The sequence below is a fragment of the Vulpes vulpes genome, chromosome 4, assembly GCF_048418805.1.
Source record: "Vulpes vulpes isolate BD-2025 chromosome 4, VulVul3, whole genome shotgun sequence".
Taxonomy (NCBI): Eukaryota; Metazoa; Chordata; class Mammalia; order Carnivora; family Canidae; genus Vulpes; species Vulpes vulpes.
Window position 1 is genome coordinate 35,578,650 of NC_132783.1, and position 20,937 is coordinate 35,599,586.

General features: G+C 35.9%; 1 protein-coding gene across 2 annotated transcripts; it reads right to left on the reverse strand.

Annotated features, from left to right (window-relative positions):
* Positions 1 to 62: 62 nt before the first annotated feature.
* RRH (retinal pigment epithelium-derived rhodopsin homolog) lies at positions 63 to 17,800 on the reverse strand. Of its 2 annotated transcripts, XM_026017607.2 has the most exons (7): positions 17,534 to 17,800; positions 12,242 to 12,432; positions 10,046 to 10,145; positions 9,347 to 9,500; positions 8,293 to 8,461; positions 3,291 to 3,469; positions 63 to 1,653 (listed from the first exon to the last, which is right to left on the reverse strand). In XM_026017607.2, exons 1-7 carry the CDS (start codon positions 17,667 to 17,669, stop codon positions 1,539 to 1,541), a joined length of 1,044 nt encoding a protein of 347 aa, XP_025873392.2. In that variant the 5' UTR covers positions 17,670 to 17,800; the 3' UTR covers positions 63 to 1,538. The 2 variants fall into 2 exon arrangements, with proteins under 2 accessions (XP_025873392.2, XP_072611584.1); XM_072755483.1 differs by lacking the exon at positions 3,291 to 3,469.
* Positions 17,801 to 20,937: the final 3,137 nt, after the last annotated feature.

Genomic DNA, 20,937 nt, shown 5'->3' on the forward strand with positions numbered 1-20,937 from the left:
CCAGGTCACTTCAGAGGAGTATAAGGCTTAGCATGTTTGTTTATAAGGAAGGCCATTATCTCTGATCAAGAATATATTTTATTCTGAATTAGTTTCTCAATACAGGCAACAAACCATATCTGAAAATCAACTGTCATGTCTTTTAGCAAATTTGGGCTCTATCAGAAAATAAAAATTAAACTCGATAATTAAAAACTACCTCCACATACATAAAATGGTAAATCTTCATGGACATTTGACAATCAGGGATTTAGGTTTTATACACACACACACACACACACACACACACACACACACACACATTTATATATATCTGGGCATGTCAAGTACCTCCTGATTGCCCCTGCCTGATAACACACACACATATAATTTATTCGTGTTATTGTACTGAGTGATTCTATCAATCATCTTTTAACCAAAAACCTTTTCAAAAGAGAGCCAATTCTATAAAAATAAGAATATTGTAGGAAATGTTATTTTAAAATGATAGGATGCATATAGAAACAATAAAGCTAGAAAAATTTGCTCAATTAAAATAAAAAACTGCAGATTTTAAATGTCAACTATTTAACAATGGTTATTTAAGACAACAAATGCATGAGTTTATAAATGCATTCAACATTCAACAATTTTTTTTTTTATTGAGTGACTATTACGTGCCAGGCAAAATGCATCTACCTGCTAAAGATACATCAAAGAACAAGCATCCAGCTATCAATATACATAAAGTTTCAGTTAAACAAGATAAGAAGTTCTACAGATCTGCTATATACTACTGTACTTATAGTTACCAATACTGTATTGTACACAAAAACTGGTTAAGAGAGTAGATCACATGCTGTGTTCTTGCCACAATAAAAATAAATTTCAGACAAACAAAATAGGAAAAAGAGAACAAATACACAAACCTCCCTGATTAATTCTAGTGGCAAACATACGGAAATACATATACAGAAAAATGTTAATTAAAAATGAAGAATACATAATATGCAGAGATTATATTGCTATGTAATGTACACATGTGCATCAACTAATGTGATTTAGAAGCAATGTGTTTAATAGTCGTTCAATTATTTTTGTTAAATAATAGAGGCTAATAATTGCATTGCAATTTTAAAAGTGTGAAATGCTAAAAATGTTTTCCATCTAGCTAGGAATATCCAACAACTCATTTCAGTAATATACTTATTGAAGGCTATTATTATTATTAATTTATTTTAACATTAAAATAGTAGCTACTTCTAGTCTAGTGGAGGGCCCACACCAGTTACCAGGTCATTGAATGCCATGATTGGGAGAAAGAGAATGGGTCTCAAGTGCCTGTGCATCAAAGGAAATGAATAGTTAAGCTCATATAAAGGAAATAAACACTCACTACAGTAGCCATCCCACAAATAGAAGAACTAGAAGCTACACTTAAGGAATTGAGGGTGTAATAAGACAATAATCTATGTCTACAACAGATCATATTTAAAATAAAACTAAACCATGGGGGAGAAGCAACAAAATATCTTAATACTATGTACTTTTCTCTTATTTCAGTTTCTTCCAGAAGCCAGCGGGTTTTGAGATACATCCATTGGTAAAATACTCGTCCCGGGCATTGCTTGATGAGTCTGACATTTGAACATGGCAAATATTGCCTTCCGAAATCTACAGTAAGAAAGGGGAAATCTGGCATTATCCTATAATGACTTGGAACTTTTAAAGCATTTTCAAACATGGCTAAGATGCCTCTATTGCTAATTGACATCTCCAAATAAATTTTTGCTTCCGACTTTAACATCTTCTGTTAATGATATTCATAAATGGGGTGCCTGGGTGGCTCAGTTGGTTGAGCATCTAACTTCAGCTCAGGCCCTGATCCCAGGGTCCTGGGATGGAGCCCTGTATCAGGCTCCTTGCTCAGTGTAGAGCCTGCTTCTCCCTCTGTCCCTCCCTCTGTCCCTTCCCCAGACAGAAGCGTACCCACTTGCTCACTTTCTCTGTCTCAAATAAATAAAATCTTTTTAAAAAGTATATTCATAAATGTATAAAGTATAAGGTATAAAGACCAAATTTGCACCATTGATTATAAACATTGAAGATATTTAATAAAAATCAATAATTATGTGTATTGAGGATGACACTTTGTTTTTGTTTTTTTAAAGATTTATTTATTGATTTATTCATGAGAGACACAGAGAGAGACAAGCAGAGACACAGGCAGAAGGAGAAGCAGGCTCCTTGCAGGGAGCCCAATGCGAGACTCGATCCTGGGTCCCAGGATTACTCCCTGAGCCGAAAGCAGATGCTCAACCACACCCAGGCATCCGGAGGATGATACTTTGAATGTCAGTCACAATTTACTTGAACTGAGAATGTGTATTTTACACATTTGCTCTTCTGAGCAAATGCCAGTTGAAATTAAGGGGAGTTTGAAAATAATCTTTCCAAAAGAACTACAAATAGACTCTGAATTTAAAATATGTTCTTTAGTCTTCTTATGTGGTCTGTTTGGTCTTGACAGTGTTTATGTTTTTTTGTATACCTGTAGCTAACGCGGCTCTCCCAAACATGTGCATAAACACGAAAGTTTGCATTTCAGTATCAAATTACCTGGCCTCTACTGAGATTTTTCTGATCAAATATTTAAGGTCAATAAATTGGTTATTCCATCTTTCAGCAGTAACAGGAAATAAAGTAATCTAGGCTTCACTGAGGAGACAGAAAAGAAATCTTTGTTGAGTTCCAACAAAGGGAGAAGGAAGGATTCTTTATTATCCTCAATGACTATCCACTCCTGAAGCCCATTTATTTTGGAACTGAGTTTTTCCCTTGCATTTGAATAACTTCTTTTTAATAAATATGCAACTATGCCACCCACTTAAGGAGCATAACATTGCCTTCCTCACCTTGTCCATTTTCTGATAATAGAACCACTCTTTTCTTTGTAAAATCAATTCCATGTATTGGGAGTGGGGGGTAATCATGAGAATTAAACTGAGCCCACCAACCACCGTCCAGCAGCTTTTCTGCTGGAGAGTCATCTGAATTGAAACTCAAATTTGGGGATGCTTAGCTTATGGTAGAACGTGGGTCTTGGGTTGCTGTAATCATCTTGCCTCCATGTGGGAAGAGGCTGTCACTGGAGCTCTAGGTATTTAAGGGCCTGGACACATATTGCATGAGCCAAATAATTCTTACACTAGTTTCAAGTGAGTTTCTGTCACTTGCCTCCTCAAAAATCTTTTTAAAATTCTTTCTATATCCATCTTCTTAAATTTAAAAGCATTTTTAACACTACTTACTTTTTATTAGCAACCACGTAAATACAGGGATTGTAGAATGTAGAAGATTTTGCAAATAGTGGAGCTATGATGGCCATTGAGGGAGGAATCTTCTTTGGGTCACCGAAAGAAGCCCATAAGCACACAATGGAATAAGGGGACCAGGCCACCAGAAACATAAATATCATTATCACGGACATCTGTAAGATAAATCAATGTTTGGCAAACCCAATATCTAAAATATTGAAATAGCTAATATATATATATATATATTAAAGATTTTATTTATTTCTGAGAGACACAGGGAAAGAGAGGCAGAGATATAGGCAGAGGGAGAAGTAGGCTCCCTGTGGGGAGCCCAGTGTGGGTGGGATTCAATCCCAGGATCCCAGGATCACGACCTGAGCCAAAGGCAGATGCTCAACCACTGAACCACCAGGTGCCCAAAATAGCTAATATATTTAAAATAGTATGAAAAATTATCTAGAGTGGACTTTGAATAAATTTATGTTGATGATGACATAGAGGAAAAACTGAATTTTTCCAAACCTTGTTGTACTTTGCCTGTGTGACTCAGTCTCTATGATAACAAGGGCTTGTTAAATGGATAGAATGTTATACAAATGTAAAGAATGTCCTCTTTCTTTTGGTGTGCTAGAGAGGAATACTAAAGCTGGCTTTGATGAGAGGCAGATGAAAACCCACTCCTAACCCATTTCTAATAATTGTGCTATGGACTGCTGGCACTGTGCTTTTTGCCCTCACTGTCATTATCTGCTAATCTAAAATATAACTTTCTAACCTTCTAAATTCAACCTGGAAAAAAACAAAATTCTATATTGAGTTCATTGAATTCTGAACAGATGATTTGAGCTCAATATATATGCACAGTACAGATAGTTTTGTAAAGAGGTTCCCCCTTGCAGCTTGTTTAAATAAAAAATTATAATTTTTATATTGTTCTTTATTGATTATCCACTAAAATGATGGAAAAGAGGTTTAAAAAGATAAATACCCAGGGGCGCCTGTGTGGCTCAGTCAGTGAAGCATCTGCCTTCTGTGCAGGTCATGATCTGGGGATCTCGGGATGGAGCCCCACATTGGGCTCCCTGCTCAGCTGGGAGTCTGCTTTTTCCTCTCCCTCTACTCCACTCCACTCATGAATGAAGAATGCTTCACTCATTCTCTCTCTAAAGTAAATAAATAAAATCTTAAAAATAAAAAAAGATAAAAACCCACAAGGATTGAGAATCACAGATTAGACAATAGCTTTATAAAAACTAAAACTTATTAATCATTGGACAAGCAGCAAATTACTTATCAGACACAAGAATAATTTTAAAATAAATAAAAAATTTTAAAAAGAGCCAGCGGCAGGGGAAAACTAAATACAGACTAATCCATTCCACAACAGTACATAAAGTCCCTGGAATTGAAGGTAACAAGCTGGCTCTGAATGTAGAGATATAGCAGAACTCATTGAAATCCGCAAAAAGAAGCAACTAGATTTCTGAATCCCCTCACCACTCACCACTCAAACAGGCAATTCCCCTTCCTCTCCCCAGAAGAATCCAGAGATTCAGAGTAAGAGGCAAGAAACTAGGAGGCACCAGGCTCAGCTGAGAGCTGGAGCAGTGTATTGAAAGAGAGGTGCTGCATGCTGCCCCCTCCCTGCTCTGAGCCATGAGAGTACAGACTTATGCTTCCCTCTTAGGAACAAAAAAGAATCTTCTTGGAAATTGACCAGCCCAGAAGAAAATACATTCAGACACAGAGCATCAGAAATTCCCCCAAAGGAACATCCCAGTGAATGTGAATGCTCAGAACTTACAATCAGCATTTTAGTGCATCACTCTTAAATATGTATGCAAGAGACAGTCATTGACCACCACACATTGAGGAAACAAACTGACAGGCAGAGACAAAAATGGTTCAGGAGCACACGCACTCACACACACACACACACACACACACACACAATGGAATATTACTTAGCCATTAAAATGAAATCTTGCCATTTGTAACAATGTGGATGGACCTAGAGTATATTATGTTAAGTGAAATAAGTCAGACAGAGAAAGATAAATACTATATTATTTCATTTATATGTGGAATCTAAGAAACAAAACAAATGAACAAACAAAAAACAGAAACAGACTCATAAATACAGAGAACTGGTGATTGCCAGAGGAGAGAAATATAGGGGGATGGGCAAAATAGGTAAAGGAGATAAGGTACAAACTTCCAGTTATAAAATAAGTTAGTCATAGGGATGAGAAGTACAGCATAGGGAATATAGTCAATAATGTAGTAACATTGTATGGTGACAGGCAGGAGCTATAACTATTGTGGAGAACATTGTGTAATGTAGAGAATCATCAAATCACTATGTTGTACACTTGAAAATAATATAACATTGTATGTCAACTATACTTCAAAAATATTTTTTTTAAAAAAAGATACCCAAAAAATTGGTACAGAAATTCAGGGGAAACAAAAAATATGTGATGAACAGAGAAAAATGTAAGTATGTACATAATACCATCACAGAAATGAGAGAAGATATATATCCATAAAAGAAAAGGAGGCTACTGGAAAGGAGTAGAGGGTGTAAAATAACTCTTTTTATCTATTAAAACCATTTTTATCCTTTACCCTAGCTGAAAAAGAAAGAGCAGAATTTTCAAAATGCACTAGAAAGGTAGGATGATGTGGTTAGCCAAGATTAGGGTATGAAATGTGTCATGCAAGTGCAGGGTCAGATGCTGTGTTTATTTAAAATTTTATATTTTGTTCAATATGGGTTTTTAAATTAATTTTTAAATTTAAATTCAATTAATTAGCATATAGGGTATTACTAGTTTCGGAGATAGAGTTCAATGATTCATCAGTGCATATAACACCCAGTGCTCATTACATAACATGCCGTCCTTAATGCCCATCACCCAGTTGCCCCATCCCCCCACCGACCTCCCTTTCATCAACCCTCAGTTCATTTTCTATAGTTAAGAGTCTCTTACGGTTTGTCTCCCTTTCTGATGTGACATTAATTCTTATTTTTAAAAAATACTACATTAGCTACTTTTTTTTGGATTGTTGAGTTTTTTGGTGCCTGCTTAAATTTCACACCCAAGGCTTGAGCCTCACTTTTCTAACCCAATTTCAGACCAGATATGGTTGAGAAAATCTTGCAGAAAGTAGAAACAATAAACAAACAAAGTCCAAGACAGGGTCAACATAGGAGAGAAAATTAAGAAAATTAGAAGATATATCCAGAAGATTCAATACCAAAAAAAAAAAAAAAAAAAGACTTCCAGAAAGAGAATAGAAAAAACAAAACATAGAAAGGAAATCACCAGAGAAATAATACAAGAAATCTCCCAGAAGGGGAAGACTTGAGTCCTCATATTGAAAGCACTCACCACATACCCAGTACATGGGTGAATAAAGAGCTCCCTTAAGGCACATCAGCATGAAACACAGAAATGATCCTTCAAGCTTCCAGAGAGAACATAGAACACTACAAAGGGTCGGTTACTCGAATGCTGTCAGCCTTCACAATAGCAACACTGGAAGCTAGGAGACTATAGAGCAATGCCTTCAAAACTCTGAAAATCATTTTTCTGGGCAGCCCAGGTGGCTCAGCGGTCTAGCGCCACCTTCAGTCCAGGGCCTGATCCAGAGACCTGGGATCGAGTCCCAATTCAGGCTCCCTGCACGGAGCCTACTTCTCCCTCTGCCTGTGTCTCTGCCTCTCTCTCTGTGTCTCTCATGAATAGATAAATGAAATTTTTTTTAAGTCATTTTTCTTTGTTTTAAGATTTTATTTACTTATTCATGAGAGACACAGAGAGAGAGAGAGAGAGAGAGAGAGAGAGAGAGAGGCAGAGACACAGGCAGAGGGAGAAGACAGCTCCATGCAGGTAGCCTGACGTGGGACTTGATCCCGGGTTTCCAGGATCATTCCCTGAGCCGAAGGAAGATGCTTAACCGCTGAGCTACCCAGGCGTCCTTGAAAATCATTTTTCTATTTAAAATTCCATGTGAGGCTAACAGTCAAATATGGTCATAGAAGTAAGATATGGCAATAAAATCTTTAATAATTTACCTCCCTATAACCTTCTCAGAAATCTACTTGAGAATGTGTTCCAACAAATGAGAGCAAGTAACCAAGAAAAAGGAAGATACACAAGCCAGAAAATGGGCAATCCACCTCAGAAGAGAGGCCAAAGGCATTCCCAGCTGTTGATAAGATCTGAGGATGCTGGCAGTGGTCTTAGAGAAGGGCCAGGGCAGAGCAAGATGCTTGAGAGCTCCAAGAGGGAGTTCCAAATAAAGGATGAAGTCAGTTAGTTTCTGATGCATTTGAAACACTGAGAGAAGATTGGTGCCTCTGGTGGGGAGTTTAGAGATGAATTCATGACAAGTACACAGAATAGTAAGCAAACAAAACTATGGGGAGTGCGGAGGACAGAGGGTAGCAGAAGAGAGGACTGAGAGGAGGAAGAGAATGAAAGACGTGAATGAATTATTAGCCCCAAAAGAAAAAAAACTGATTAAAAAATACAAATCACAGAACCCTACAGAGATCTGTAGTAAACAGAATTTAGGTAGTTATGATAATGTCAACAATGTAACCAAATAGTAATGCAGACTATTTAATGTCTTGTCTACTTAATGCAGACAAGAAGAGGAGAAGAAAATACTTATTATACCTGAGAACATATACAAAATATGGAGTAGGAAAGATAGTGTAAGAGAAATATACTCCCATTGTCTATAGTAGGAAATCAAGAGTAATAGCAAACAAAAAATACCCAAAACAGCAAACACATCATTTAGAAATATGGAGACAAAAAAATTAAAAATTAAAAAATAAAATAAATTTTAAAAATATGGAGACAAACACAAGAAAAAGAGCCAGAGAGTAAGCATCAGGTGCTGGGGAGAGGTGATTGTAATATGGACCACATAGACGTAAAAGCTCCATTACAAAAACATTTTAAGAATTTTAATGTCTTACCTTTGTTACATCTACCTGGTCTGACCAATTTCTGTTGAGATACTCAGTGCAGTTACTAGTAGTGTGGCATTTAATGGATCGAGTGACATGGTAATAGCAGTAAAACATCACTGTCAAGGGCACAATAAAATTTACTGCAATAACTGTCATCGTGAAAGAAACAAAAAATCTGAAAATAAGAAAAGGGAATCATTAAATCTCTATTTGTTTCATGTGCTGAATAAGGAAAAGGAAACAGGGCAATTACTAAAAATAATACTGGCACTGCTCAACAGTCACTATATTATTAAGTAGGTTGGAAAGAATATTTAACTAGTTCATTTAGGCTAGGGGTTGGCAAACTATGGCCCATGGGCCACACCCAGTCTATCATCTGTCTTTGTAAATTAAATTTTATTGGAACTACATTCTTTTACATACTGTCTATGGCTGCTTTCACAGGCAGGGATGAATCATTATAACAGACAGTCTTGTCTGTAAAGCCTGAAATATTTACTTATTGACCCTCTACAGAAAGTTTAAGATTTAGATTTAGTTTGAGAGAAATTTTCTGTTTTTCTGAGTGATCTTTCATTTTCTTTAACAAAGTTACCCTCTTTTCCCTGGTAAATACAGAAGAGCATCACTAAGGAGCAAGCAAATCCTTATGGTGATTTGCTTTTACTGGGTCATTCCAGCTTTATCACCAGATCATCTTGAAAAGATAGTCGGGAGTCAGCCTGGGCTTTCGGCAAAGCCACATGCTGTCTAGCGATATTAAGATTCCGTTTTCCCTTTCAGATTCTACTCCTGAGATGCCAATACCCAATGGGTGCTCTCTACCCACTCTGCTGCCCCAGGAGACAGAAGACAGAAGAGGGTAAGGATGGTAATGGAGCTGGATGGCCTTTACTTGCAAACAAGCATAATTCAATGCTAGAATTGCATCATCACTACCAGGGAAGCACTTTGCCACATTCTGTAAGGAAGCATTTGCTCTGAGCTTAAATTTGAAATGACGAAAAAATGTCTACATTAGAAACAGTTGATTATGAAGTGAAAATGTGTCTCTTACGCATCATTTTTCCGCCAGTTTATGGTACAAGTAGCCCCAGTAGGATCCGGGGCATAACTAGCCCACCCTATAATAGGCATCAAAGCCCAAAAGAGACCATTGAGCCAGGCCCCCAGAATCATGCTGATGTAAGTGTTGGTGGTCATTCTTCTTCCTATTAACAAACAGATGAAATATTAGCATCATTTGCCACTGATGAAATTCATATCTTCACCTTGTTTTAACTGATTACTTAACATTGCTATGAAGTAGATTCTTTGCAAAGCACTTCAGTTCACTCAGAGCCTATCTACCTGAATTCATATTCAGGGGGAAAAAAGGCATTTAAGCTGGCACCTGAATGATAAAAAGGATCAGTCAGAGGATAAGCAGGGAGAAACACGCTCCAGGCACAGGGAAATAGCATTTACAAAGATCCCTGAAATGGGAAAAGCCTAGGCCAGTACCCCATAGGGTGTCCTTGCCAAAGCTGGAAAGATAGCCAAGGGCCAGACCACACAGAGCCTCGGAGATTGTGCTGTGAAATTTGGATTTTATTCTAAGTATCATAGGAAATCATTGAAATTTTTGAACAAGGACTGTCAGAGAAATAACTGACCATGATTACAACTCATTACATTTATATTTTAAAGTGAATGTGTGTGAGTGGTACTTAAGCAAGAAATGAATTCGTTGGGAAAGTTGAGAGAAGTGCTATACCTGTGTCAGGACTACAGATGGTCAGGTATCGATCCATGGCCACAACAGTGAGTAATCCAATACTTGCCATTCCAAAAAATATATTCAATCCGGCATAAATCTAAAATTCAAAATTGGAAAGAATACACCATTCTATACACCCTCCCAAGAGACATTTACATTTTTATTCCATGGCCAGAATACATTTTAAATACATTGAATGTTTTTTATTTTAATAATTTTAGAATAAATTTTCTATTGTCATATTGTAACTGGCTTACTAAAGACATCTGTGGAAAGTGTTTTAGGTCTTCATTAATTAAAATAAACTTTTAAAATTTTAAGACTTAAAGTAAAACTTCTATACAACATACTCTATAAACATAATGCAAAAACAAACCATAAATTAAGTGCAGTGCATATAACCAACAAAATATTAGTGTTCACAAGATAAACAATTCAACAAAAAGAAAAGACAAACAAAAATGAGCTATTCATACAAGAGGAAACCTGAATGTTTATGATATAAGATATAAACCACAATACATATTCAAAGAAGTGCAAATTATAAGTACCATTTCACACCCACCAAAGTGATAAAAAAATTAAAAGTCTGGCAACTCCAAGCAGTGGAGAGAATGTGGAATAATCAAAGTTCCCATAATTGGCATACCCATTTTGGAGAGCAAATTTGGCCATATCTGATGAAGTTGAAGATGAATATGCTCTACAACCCAACCATCTTTCTCATAAACAAGATGTTTAAAGAACCTCTTATGTATTGTAGAGACAAAAGAATGCTTACTTGAAGCCTTGTTTGTGACAGAAAATAATTGAGAATAAATGCTTAATAACAGGAAAATAAATACACTGGGGTATGTTCATAAAATGGAATATCGTGTAGTAATTTTAAAAAGTGACTTACAGCTATATCCATCAACAAGGATAAACATCAAAAACATACTATCATATAAGATTGCATCACATAAACAATGTATTATTTATACAGAACTTAAAACATTTTTCTGGATGTTTTCTGGATGTTTAGGTTATTTGCAGGTAAATATGTACCAAGATAGAAAAACAATCATGGAAGAAAAGGAAGTAAGATTGGGGATGGCATGCAATGCATGGCCTTTAATAGTATTTTTCAGGTTTTAGATCTTTATTTTTTTTTAAGATTTTATTTATTTAACTGAGAAAGAGAGTGTGTGCACACTAGCAGGGTGGGTAAGAATCTCAAGCAGACTCTGCACTGAGCATACAGAGCCAACATAGGGCTCCATCTCACGACCCTGAGACCATGATCTGAGCCAAAACCAAGAATAAGTCCCTTACCTGACTGAACCACGCAGGTGCCCCTCAAGTATTTTATCTTTAAAAAGCAAAACAACCTGAAGCACATATTGCAAAACATTAAGATTTGACAAAACCAGGTGGTATATATGTGAGTATCCATTACTCTATTACTCTCATTTTATTCTCTATAATTTTATACCTTAAAATAGTAAACTTTTTAAAAATCAAGCAAAAGCCATGGCCTACTATCCTAATACAAATTAATATATTTCCTTGTCAGTAAAAATAATAATGGATATAATTAATAGCAATTCCATTGGAGGACTTTCCATTGGGGGAAAAACTGGTAAACTCACTACATTACTTGGATATTATGATACTGTCATTAAATAGTTCATTGTTTCAAATGAAAACAGGATATTTCTTTTTGAATTTGCAATATGCAAGTTTTTTGAATATGCAAATTTTTACTTTTCTTCTCTGGTTAAATGCTAATTTTTTTGTTTTGGGGGAAATTTTTTGTTTTGTCAGGGAAATTTTGAAAATATAATGAATGCTACCAATGTCATTTCTCTTATTAAAGAATATATTTCCCAGTCACTTCTGGAGCTATTTTCAGTAAGAGCAGTCTATCTATTATCCTACATTGTCTTGTTTGATTGAAACCCTTGGGATGTTTTTGTATTTTTGTATTTTTAAAAAAAGATTTTATTTATTTATTCCTGAGAGACACAGAGAGAAGCAGACATAGGAGGGAGAAGCAGGCTCCGATCCCCAGACCGGAATCACACCCTGAGCCAAAGGCAGACGCTCAACCACTGAGCCACCCAGGCGTCCCAGGATATTTTTTTTTTTTAGACGTTTAAATTTATATCTCTTTAATCTTTTATTTTGCTTTCATTCCAATGTCTCCGATACCTGGCATCCTGCATATCCAAATTTCCAACTTCCATACAGATCTGAAGCTGCCGACATGGGATATCCGATGCTACTGACTCCTATATCAGTAACAGCCAGGTTAATGATAATTGCGTTTGTGGGTGTCCGAAGTTCCTTATACTTAATGAAGATGCCCAGAACTATTAGGTTGCTGAAAATACTTATTATACCTGAGAACATATACAAAAATTAAAATCACTTTGATTTGAATGTTTAAAAGTAGTATTCAAAATTAAATATTTAAGTCCCTTCAAAAACATAGCAAGTCCATTTTAGTTCATTTATTTGATGAGCTCCAACTGTTCTTAAAACTGGTTGTAATATCTTCCCAGCCCTTCTTGTGAAACGGAAACAATAAAATTAAAACAAAAAATCTATCGATTGCATATAGAGCACTGAAGGCTGGTTTTAATACCCTGTCAATCACCCTGCTCTTGAAATCCCTCTCCTATCTTTCATGATACCACCTCTGCTGATTTTTAAGATATATGTATGACCATACCATCTCTTTTGGCAGTCTAACTTCCTCTTCCTCCTTCCTGAGGCCTGAGGCTTTTCTTTCTCTATTGTTTGCTTTCTCAAGCCTTAAGCTATCACTCTATCCTAACAGCTCTTCTGTCACTTTCCAGCCCTGACTCATGCTCCAGTTCCATATCCCTTCTCATTAAACTCATTGCCATTGAACATTACTAGGGATCTACCACGTGTAAGATCATATGACTGTTCCAGTATTTTTGGAAATTCAACAGCTTCAAACCTGAGTTCATCATGCAACACACACACACACACACACACACACACACACACACACAGACCCCTTATAGAATGCACACTGCAAGGTTTGACTACTCAGAAAGGGAGTCAGACTGGCTTTAGGTACATTGAGAAGCCTCACACATGACACCTCCAAGTTTCCACAGTCTGGGATCTGACTCGTAGCATTGCAGGGCCAGAAACTCATTGTTGTCAATGCCCTGGGATGGGATGGACTCAAGTAGACAGATGACTGAATTTCTTAATTAGAATGGTAGTATATTTATATACAATGAGTAGTACTGTTGAATGGACCAGACACTCATGTTAGCCCAATTAACAACCTCTACATGCTGCGAAGGATGGATAAATTTCCCATAAGCTAGTTGTGGGTCACACTAGGTCCTAACAGTGGGGATGAGGAATGAATAGATTTTGGCTTACAGGCTAGAGCCATTATCAGATTCCTGGGGGCTAAAGGAGGGGTAAGCCACAAGAGAAGAGTTGTATTTGAAGTGTACTATTGGTGAGCAGCCCCCAGCAATTGTAGAGAGGGAGGATTTCCAAACACCAACACCCAAAAGTAGCAACTGACGAAGAACTTCTATTACATCTTGGGGCCTCAGTCAAAACTTTCTTTTAGGATCCTGTGACACTAGTCTTCCAGGTTCCTATTCTTTTCCCTTCATACTGCTGGCACAGTAAGCTGGCTTTAACATAGAATTAGCCATCTTTATTCTCAGAACTCCAATACTCTCCATTGGCTGTGGAATAAAAGCCCCCATGTCCCAACTTGATATTCCAGGTTTTGCCTCAATCTGTTTTCACCTTCTCTAAGCAAATTACCACATTTGCCAAACAAGCCCTCTACTCTAGTTATTTATCACATACACAAGCTTGTTGTAAATTTTGACTCTTATTTTTCCCACTTGAAACACTCTCTTCCTGTATCTATTCAAATGCTACCTATCCTTCAAAGTTCTATTCAAGCCCAGCTCTGCCCTAGAGCCTTCCCCTACCCACAGTATTCTCTCTTCTCTAAATTTCCAAAGTGCTTGCTTATATTACATAATTCATCTCATGTGATGCTACATTTAACTCTTAGGTATTCCTAGTTTTCTCATCTAGATTTCAGGTTCCTAATGACTTCTGTGTTCTATGAGTATGTGGCAGTTAACAAATTTACTTAATAAACAGAGCACAATTAAAACTCATATTGTTTAAGTTCTATTATTCTTGCAAAGTATAAGTAAGGCACAATGATAGCAAATTCAGTGATTCTCTCTCTTTTTTAAAATTTTTTCTTAAGGTTTTATTTTTAAGTAATCTCTACATCCAACATGGATAGATGGAAACATGCTCTACTGATTAAGCCAGTCAGGTGCCCTTTTGGCTCTATTTATAGTGTCAAGTATTGTAGCATGCATCCAAAAAGCTTAATGAATTGAATCTTTCTAAGCTAAGTACAAATTTGATGATTTTAAAAGTCATATAAAACATAATGCAGAAGTTGTTGCCTACCAGTACACAACCAGAATAAAGTAATTGTATTTTGGAGGAGGTCTTAGATATAATGGGGGGTATGAGGTAAACAATTTGGCCCTTTTCTCTATCCATTCAGCCACTATCTCAAGCTCTCTGCTCTATTTCCCTGACTGCAGGTATTTTCTTAGTAGACAATACATCATTTAATAGTTATGTCTAAATTAAGGTAATTTTCTCTTGGGTTCTGTAGCTTTCTTATAATCTCTTGGTAGATACTACTTAATCTATACCCTGGCCTTTCTCCATCTCTACCTTATTAGATATGTGCATTGTCCAAATTTCTTAGAACCCCTTTTGTTTAACATTGAACACATAGTCTGTGATTTCATACATTTCCAAGCCTATATGCTGCTCCTTTCCAGATTGATCTCATAAAATTCAAATCTACACATGCAGCTTTTTACTGGGCATTTCTCACACTGAACCCAGAGACTTTTTTTCCTCAAATTTGTTCTTTCCCAAGTGTACTCCTCTCTTGATGAATAGCTTCCCCATCTAAGTAGGAACCCCCAAACAGAAAACTTGTCATCTTTAACACTTCCTTTCCTTCTCCTTCAATTGCCACATACAACTAACAATTCTAACTTCTGACACTTGAATGTGTCTACTTCTATCCCAATTGCCACTTCTTCCTCTTCAGGATCCTTCTTAATCATACAACAGCTTGTATGTGGTCTCTTAGCTATTATTACAGTGTATTTCTAAGATGCAAATGGAATCATGTCATTCAGTGATTCCTCATCATTTAGGTGATTCTTCATTACCTGGTCCACAGCCTCCTCTGCAGCCTATTATCTCTTACACTTCACTTTACAATTCATCCATAATGAACTTATTTTAGATCCTCAATATACCATGTCCTCCTGCCTCCCAGCCTTACCTGGAGAAAGGGAGAGTGCTCAAGCTGGTAAAAGTTTGTAAGCTAAAATCTAAGAAACATACTAAATTGAAAATTAAATTTTAAACAAAACAAAACTAAACTAATAAACTCTTGGTAAAGATAACATATGAAAAAAATGCTTTAACTAAATTCTTCTCCGCAAAGCTTTGGTTTTGATTTGGAAATATAAGTGGGTTTTGTTAAAAGGGGAAAACTGGGAGACCTGAAGAACAATAAATCTTTCAACAGAAGCATGAAGAGGTTAGATATGCTCCCTTCAGTTTATCTTCCAAAAACCAAAAACACAACACACCCTCAAGGTATATTCCTCAAATAATAAATAAATAAATAAATAAATAAATAAATAAATAAATAATAAAAAAGGTATATTCCTCAGTAAAACTGGCCCTTGAGGTTACATGAGTGCTCTAGAATCAAAATGCCTGGGTTCAAATCCTGATGTAGATATTAGTAGATGTGTGTTGGGTAAGTTACTTAAACTCTTCATCTATATAAATGGGGAAGATAAAACTTATAAGGATAAGGATGAATTATCCTGTATGTGTAAGTATTTAGAACAGTGCAAGTATTCAAATAACAGTAGCACTAGTAGTGGCAGTGGTAGTGGTAGTGGTGATGACCATCATCATAGTAGTGGTAGTAAAATTCCTACTGTTGTTACTGCTATAGCATAAGAACCTGGAACAATTTCTTAACAAGAAATTTTCTTTGCATGTTACTTTTGTAAACAGATTTTAAAAAGACAGTTTTTCTTGTTCATCTACAAAAAACTAGCTAAATCAAAAGTTTGTATACAAAGTATTTCTATGTAGTTGTAAAGATTTTCTCTTTAATTAGCATATTGTTTTCTAATATTGTTGCAACAACAAACATCGAAAGGAAAACAGAACTTGTCCAGTATTTATCATACAGAGGTATTCAAATGAACAAGTTAGCATATCCCTGAAATTTACAAAAATTAACTGAAGATCCACAATTTCTAGCACAGAAGTAATTGTGAACTATAGGGAAACTAAGCAACTATAAAGAATAAACTCATACTTTTCACTCCACTTTTGAATATATTTGAGAATTTTCATAAGCCAATCCACAAAATGGCAATAACCCAATATAAGAGTTACTTCTAAAACTTATTACTGAGCATAAAGTTGGAAATGAAGGGACTGCACAATATAAAATGTATACAATTCAACCTATATGCTAAAAAGATGGACAACTTCTATTTCATTTCCTCCACCCTTTTATATAGTAAACATGCCTTTATCTTAAACCTTAGTATACATCAATGAGTCCGTACAGGTGGGCAGAAAGAAACAAGTATGCATCCAACACCTACTGTATGTGTCATTTAGGTCATTTAATTTTACTCTTCTCAACAATCATGACAGTTACCTTATTCTTATCCTGTTTTCAGATAAGAAAATGGAAGAAAAAGCTGAAGGAAGTTGCTCATTGTTGCAAAGATACTAAAAGATGAAATTCAAAGCTCAAAAGTTTCCCAATACAGCATTCTGGGAATGAGCTGAATTTTCAAACTGTCCTCAGTGACAATAATCTGCTACCTCTTTTTGCAACTTTTTCTTTCTAAGACCTTTCCATCCTAATTAGATTCCACCACCAAGACAAGACTATGAACAGTATGTATGAGAATAGTAAATGGCATATATATTTTTGCCATGGTACACATTCTTCACCAATAAAAACTTAACATAATAAGGAAATATATGGATGATCATAAAAGAATTATTTTCTAGAAAACTTTTCTCAGTCCCACTTCACTACTGTTACACAAGATACAAAATAACTTGTGGCATTTACCATCATTAACAATGCCTTCATTTATCCTTTCACCTACTTTCTCTTTGCTACACATCGACCAAATAGGGCAAGTATTATTATCCCTATTTACCACATGAGCACCCCAACTGAGACAAAATAACTGACTTGTTGGTCAACAATATGGAACCTGAAACATCTCTGAATCCATGCTTTTCCTCCTGCCTTAAGCTGAAAACCCCTTTCCTTCACCCATTCAAAAGCAAAATAATGGTTAATGGAGTAAACATCCATACCTGCTGTGATCAAGTAAGCTGCAACAATATTGTGTTCAGTCTGTGAAAAGACGGAGCCATCTTCATTTTTAGAGTCTGTACTGTTGTCTAAATTATTCCTTAGCATTTTGGAGGAAGAAATTGAGACAGCCTTCATAATGAGCCTTCAATAATTATGAAATGTTTTAAGAACCAATGAAGGAAGAATTTTCAGAACCAATCAGTTCCACTCAAAGACCTCAAAGAAGGGCCTTTTCATAGATGCAATCTTAACAAATTTAATTGGGCTGGAGAAGAAAGGATTTTAAATCCCAGAACAAGGAAAAAGCTTATTAGCAGAATAAAGAGAAATACCAAGCACCACACATTTTAAACACTTTGGGCATCAGTCTTGTATCTAAGGAGATTATGAAGTGCACACCTCCCATTAAAACAATAAACAAACTCAAAATCAGCAGGAGTTGACTTAACTCATTGTTGCTGGAAATCAGTTCTGAAATTAAAAACCAAACTTGGTCACCTAAAACTTTTCAGATTAAGTTTCCTTTCTGTTGAGCCTTTCAATTTTTTTCATTTGTTTCTTTTCCTTAACAATTTGAATAATCAGACATAAATAAAAAAGTAATCTTTCTATCCTTCCAAATCTCACTGCCCTAAAGGTAGTAATATTTTTTGGCTTAGATCTTCTGTTTTTCTTTGCTTATACAAACACATATTCATACTAGGATTTGAAGTTTCTCTCGTTTTTTTTTTTCTTTTAAGCAAAAATGGGGAGATATGCATATAAAATCATTCTGTAACTTTTCTTCCTCAAAGTCCTATCATAAATCCCAGGTCAATAAATTTAAGTCTAACTTATTAGTAGTTTGTATTTCATAGCATGGATATGTATGATCTACTTCACAGTCTAAGTACCTTACTTAATTTACCCTATGCTAGGGATCCCTGGGTGGCGCAGCGGTTTGGCGCCTGCCTTTGGCCCAGGGCGTGATCCTGGAGACCCGGGATCGAATACCACGTCGGGCTCCCGGTGCATGGAGCCTGCTTCTCCCTCTGCCTATGTCTCTGCCTCTCTCTCTCTCTCTGATGACTATCATAAATAAATAAAAATTTTTAAAAAAAAAATTAAAAAAAAAAATTTACCCTATGCTTTGATATGCACAATTATCAGATAACAATCACAGGATTTATCAGCAAAGAATCTGGATGCAATCATTCATCTTGTAAGGTGCAGGGCAATTCTAATATTCTGGACCATACTATAATAACCCAAAAAGTAGGTTACAGAAATGGGTTATAATATAGCATGAAAATTGTTAGAATAAAATATCCCTACCATCTTTTCCCCTCCATTATTTATGTCATATAATATTACTAAAATCTGATTCTTCTCAAATAGCTATTTTTTCAAAATCAGTAACTTCAGAGAAATGCTACATGTACCAAAGTTAACAGTGTAAGCATATAGCAAAACCACTAGAGGGCTATATATACCCACTTAATTTAATTTAGAACTCCTAGAACGGCATAGCAGGAGAGGACCCAAGATAATCCTTTGCCTCAATTCCTCCACACCATGTACAAAATAAAGCTAAGGGACACCTGTGTGGCTCAGCTGGTTAAGCATCTGCCTTCTGTTCAGGTCGTGGTCTCATCATCCTGAGATGAAGCCCTACTCCCTGCTCAGAAGAGTCTACTTCTCTCTCCCTCTGCCCCTCCCCACTTCTCGTGCTCTCTCCTAATCTGTCAAATAAATAAAATCTTTAAATTTTTAAAAAATAAAATGAAGTTGAACCAGGTTGATCTGCCCTAGATCTTATAACTACCAACACTCAAATTCTTATAAATGTCAAGTAACAATCCAAAGAGTATCTATGTGAGGAAAGTGAATCTCATCAGATTCCAATATCAAAATATTTTCAAATATTCCCTAAAGCAATTACCATAACACCTAAGAGGAATCTCCCTTTTAAAAAAAAATCTCTGGGTTGTTGGGTTTTAAGTTTTGTTGTTTGCATTCAGTATGTAGAATAAAACAAAAATTATTTTTCTTTGGTTCATAGGTTCATATTCCCTTCCTTTTCTGTAATGGATTGTACTTAATTGTAGCATCCATTTAAATCAGCAACCATTTAAATCTTCCAGAAATAATTTTTTCTATTTATAAGAATGAAAGAAAAATAATTCCAAATGCATCTGTTGTAGATAAAATCTTTACAGGTATGAATGTGGTGAGTATTCAAACCACTTGTTCATGTTTCCTTTATGATACAGGAAAAGATATATTGGGATGAGGCTTAGAATACTAAGAAATAGAACTATAAGCATATCCTGTTTACATATAGCTCACAATTCTTTAATCTGATAAACTTCAACTGGCCTGAAGTCAATCCTTTCCTAACTCTTCCCAAATTTCTAACAGTGTCAGGAAATATTGCTTGTATTCCACTAAACTGTTTCATTGCTATGACAAGTACATTTTAACATGATGCAAGCAATCAAGATGTTATTCAGTTAACAACTCAAAAGACATTACGTGAATAATCATCAAAATATCTTTTACAATGGAACTCAGTGATATTTACCACGCCACAGTACAGAATTCACTGTTAGGCTCCCTAAACATGTGAACTTCATTCAAAACTAAATGCCCCAAAGGAAACCCAGAGGGATACTGGGTGGCCCAGCAGTTGGGCATCTGCCTTCGGCTCAGGGTGTGATCCCAGGGTTCTGCGATCAAGTCTCACATTGGGCTCCCCATAGGGAGCCTGCTTCTCCTTCTGCCTATATCTCTGCCTCTCTCAATCTCTGTCTCTCAGGAATAAATAAATAACATCTTTTAAGAAAAGAAAAAAAAAAAAAAAAAGGAAATCCAGAAAACTGTTGAGGAAAAATAGGGGGAATTAAGATGTGAAAATAAAAGTATAAAGATAACCAATGACCAAAAGATGTAAAAGGGGAAACCTCCAAGTAATTTGTCTACTGATCTACACATTGCTTCCATCATAACCATCTGAGACTTTTAAATGTCAAAAAAAGCATAGGACAGTTGCACTATTATTTGTTCTTTGGACCATGCCATCATCACCCCTCTAATGTTCACTATGTCTTTTACAAACCAAGAGTAGAAACTCCGGCTTTAATTCTCAACCCAATTTCAACCCAACATTTCTAAAAAATCAAATAGCCTCCTTTCCCAAGTTGAAAAGCACTATTTCTTCCTGTGAAAATTTTTCAACATATTTTCATCATATATATTTATGGCCTACATGCTTATTAATTCTGCTATAATTCCATTAATCAAAAAAAGAGAAGTAAAACCTATATTGCTAATGCAGACAATACTATATGCTCAAGCATTCCAAGAGTTAATCAAGTATTAATTATTAGGTATAGTATGGTAGAAAGGAACAGCTAGAGAAACA

Bases quoted from the DNA above. Each gene is read 5' to 3' on its own strand.
- RRH (XM_026017607.2), bottom strand. From the start codon at position 17,669: ATGAAGGCTGTCTCAATTTCTTCCTCCAAAATGCTAAGGAATAATTTA. The intron at 10,146-12,241 runs GTATCGGAGACA...TTTGAATTTTAG, and splicing joins TTGGATATGCAGGATGCCAG to ATTTATGCCGGATTGAATAT. The intron at 8,462-9,346 runs GTAAGAGACACA...TCTTATTTTCAG, and splicing joins AACTGGCGGAAAAATGATGC to ATTTTTTGTTTCTTTCACGA.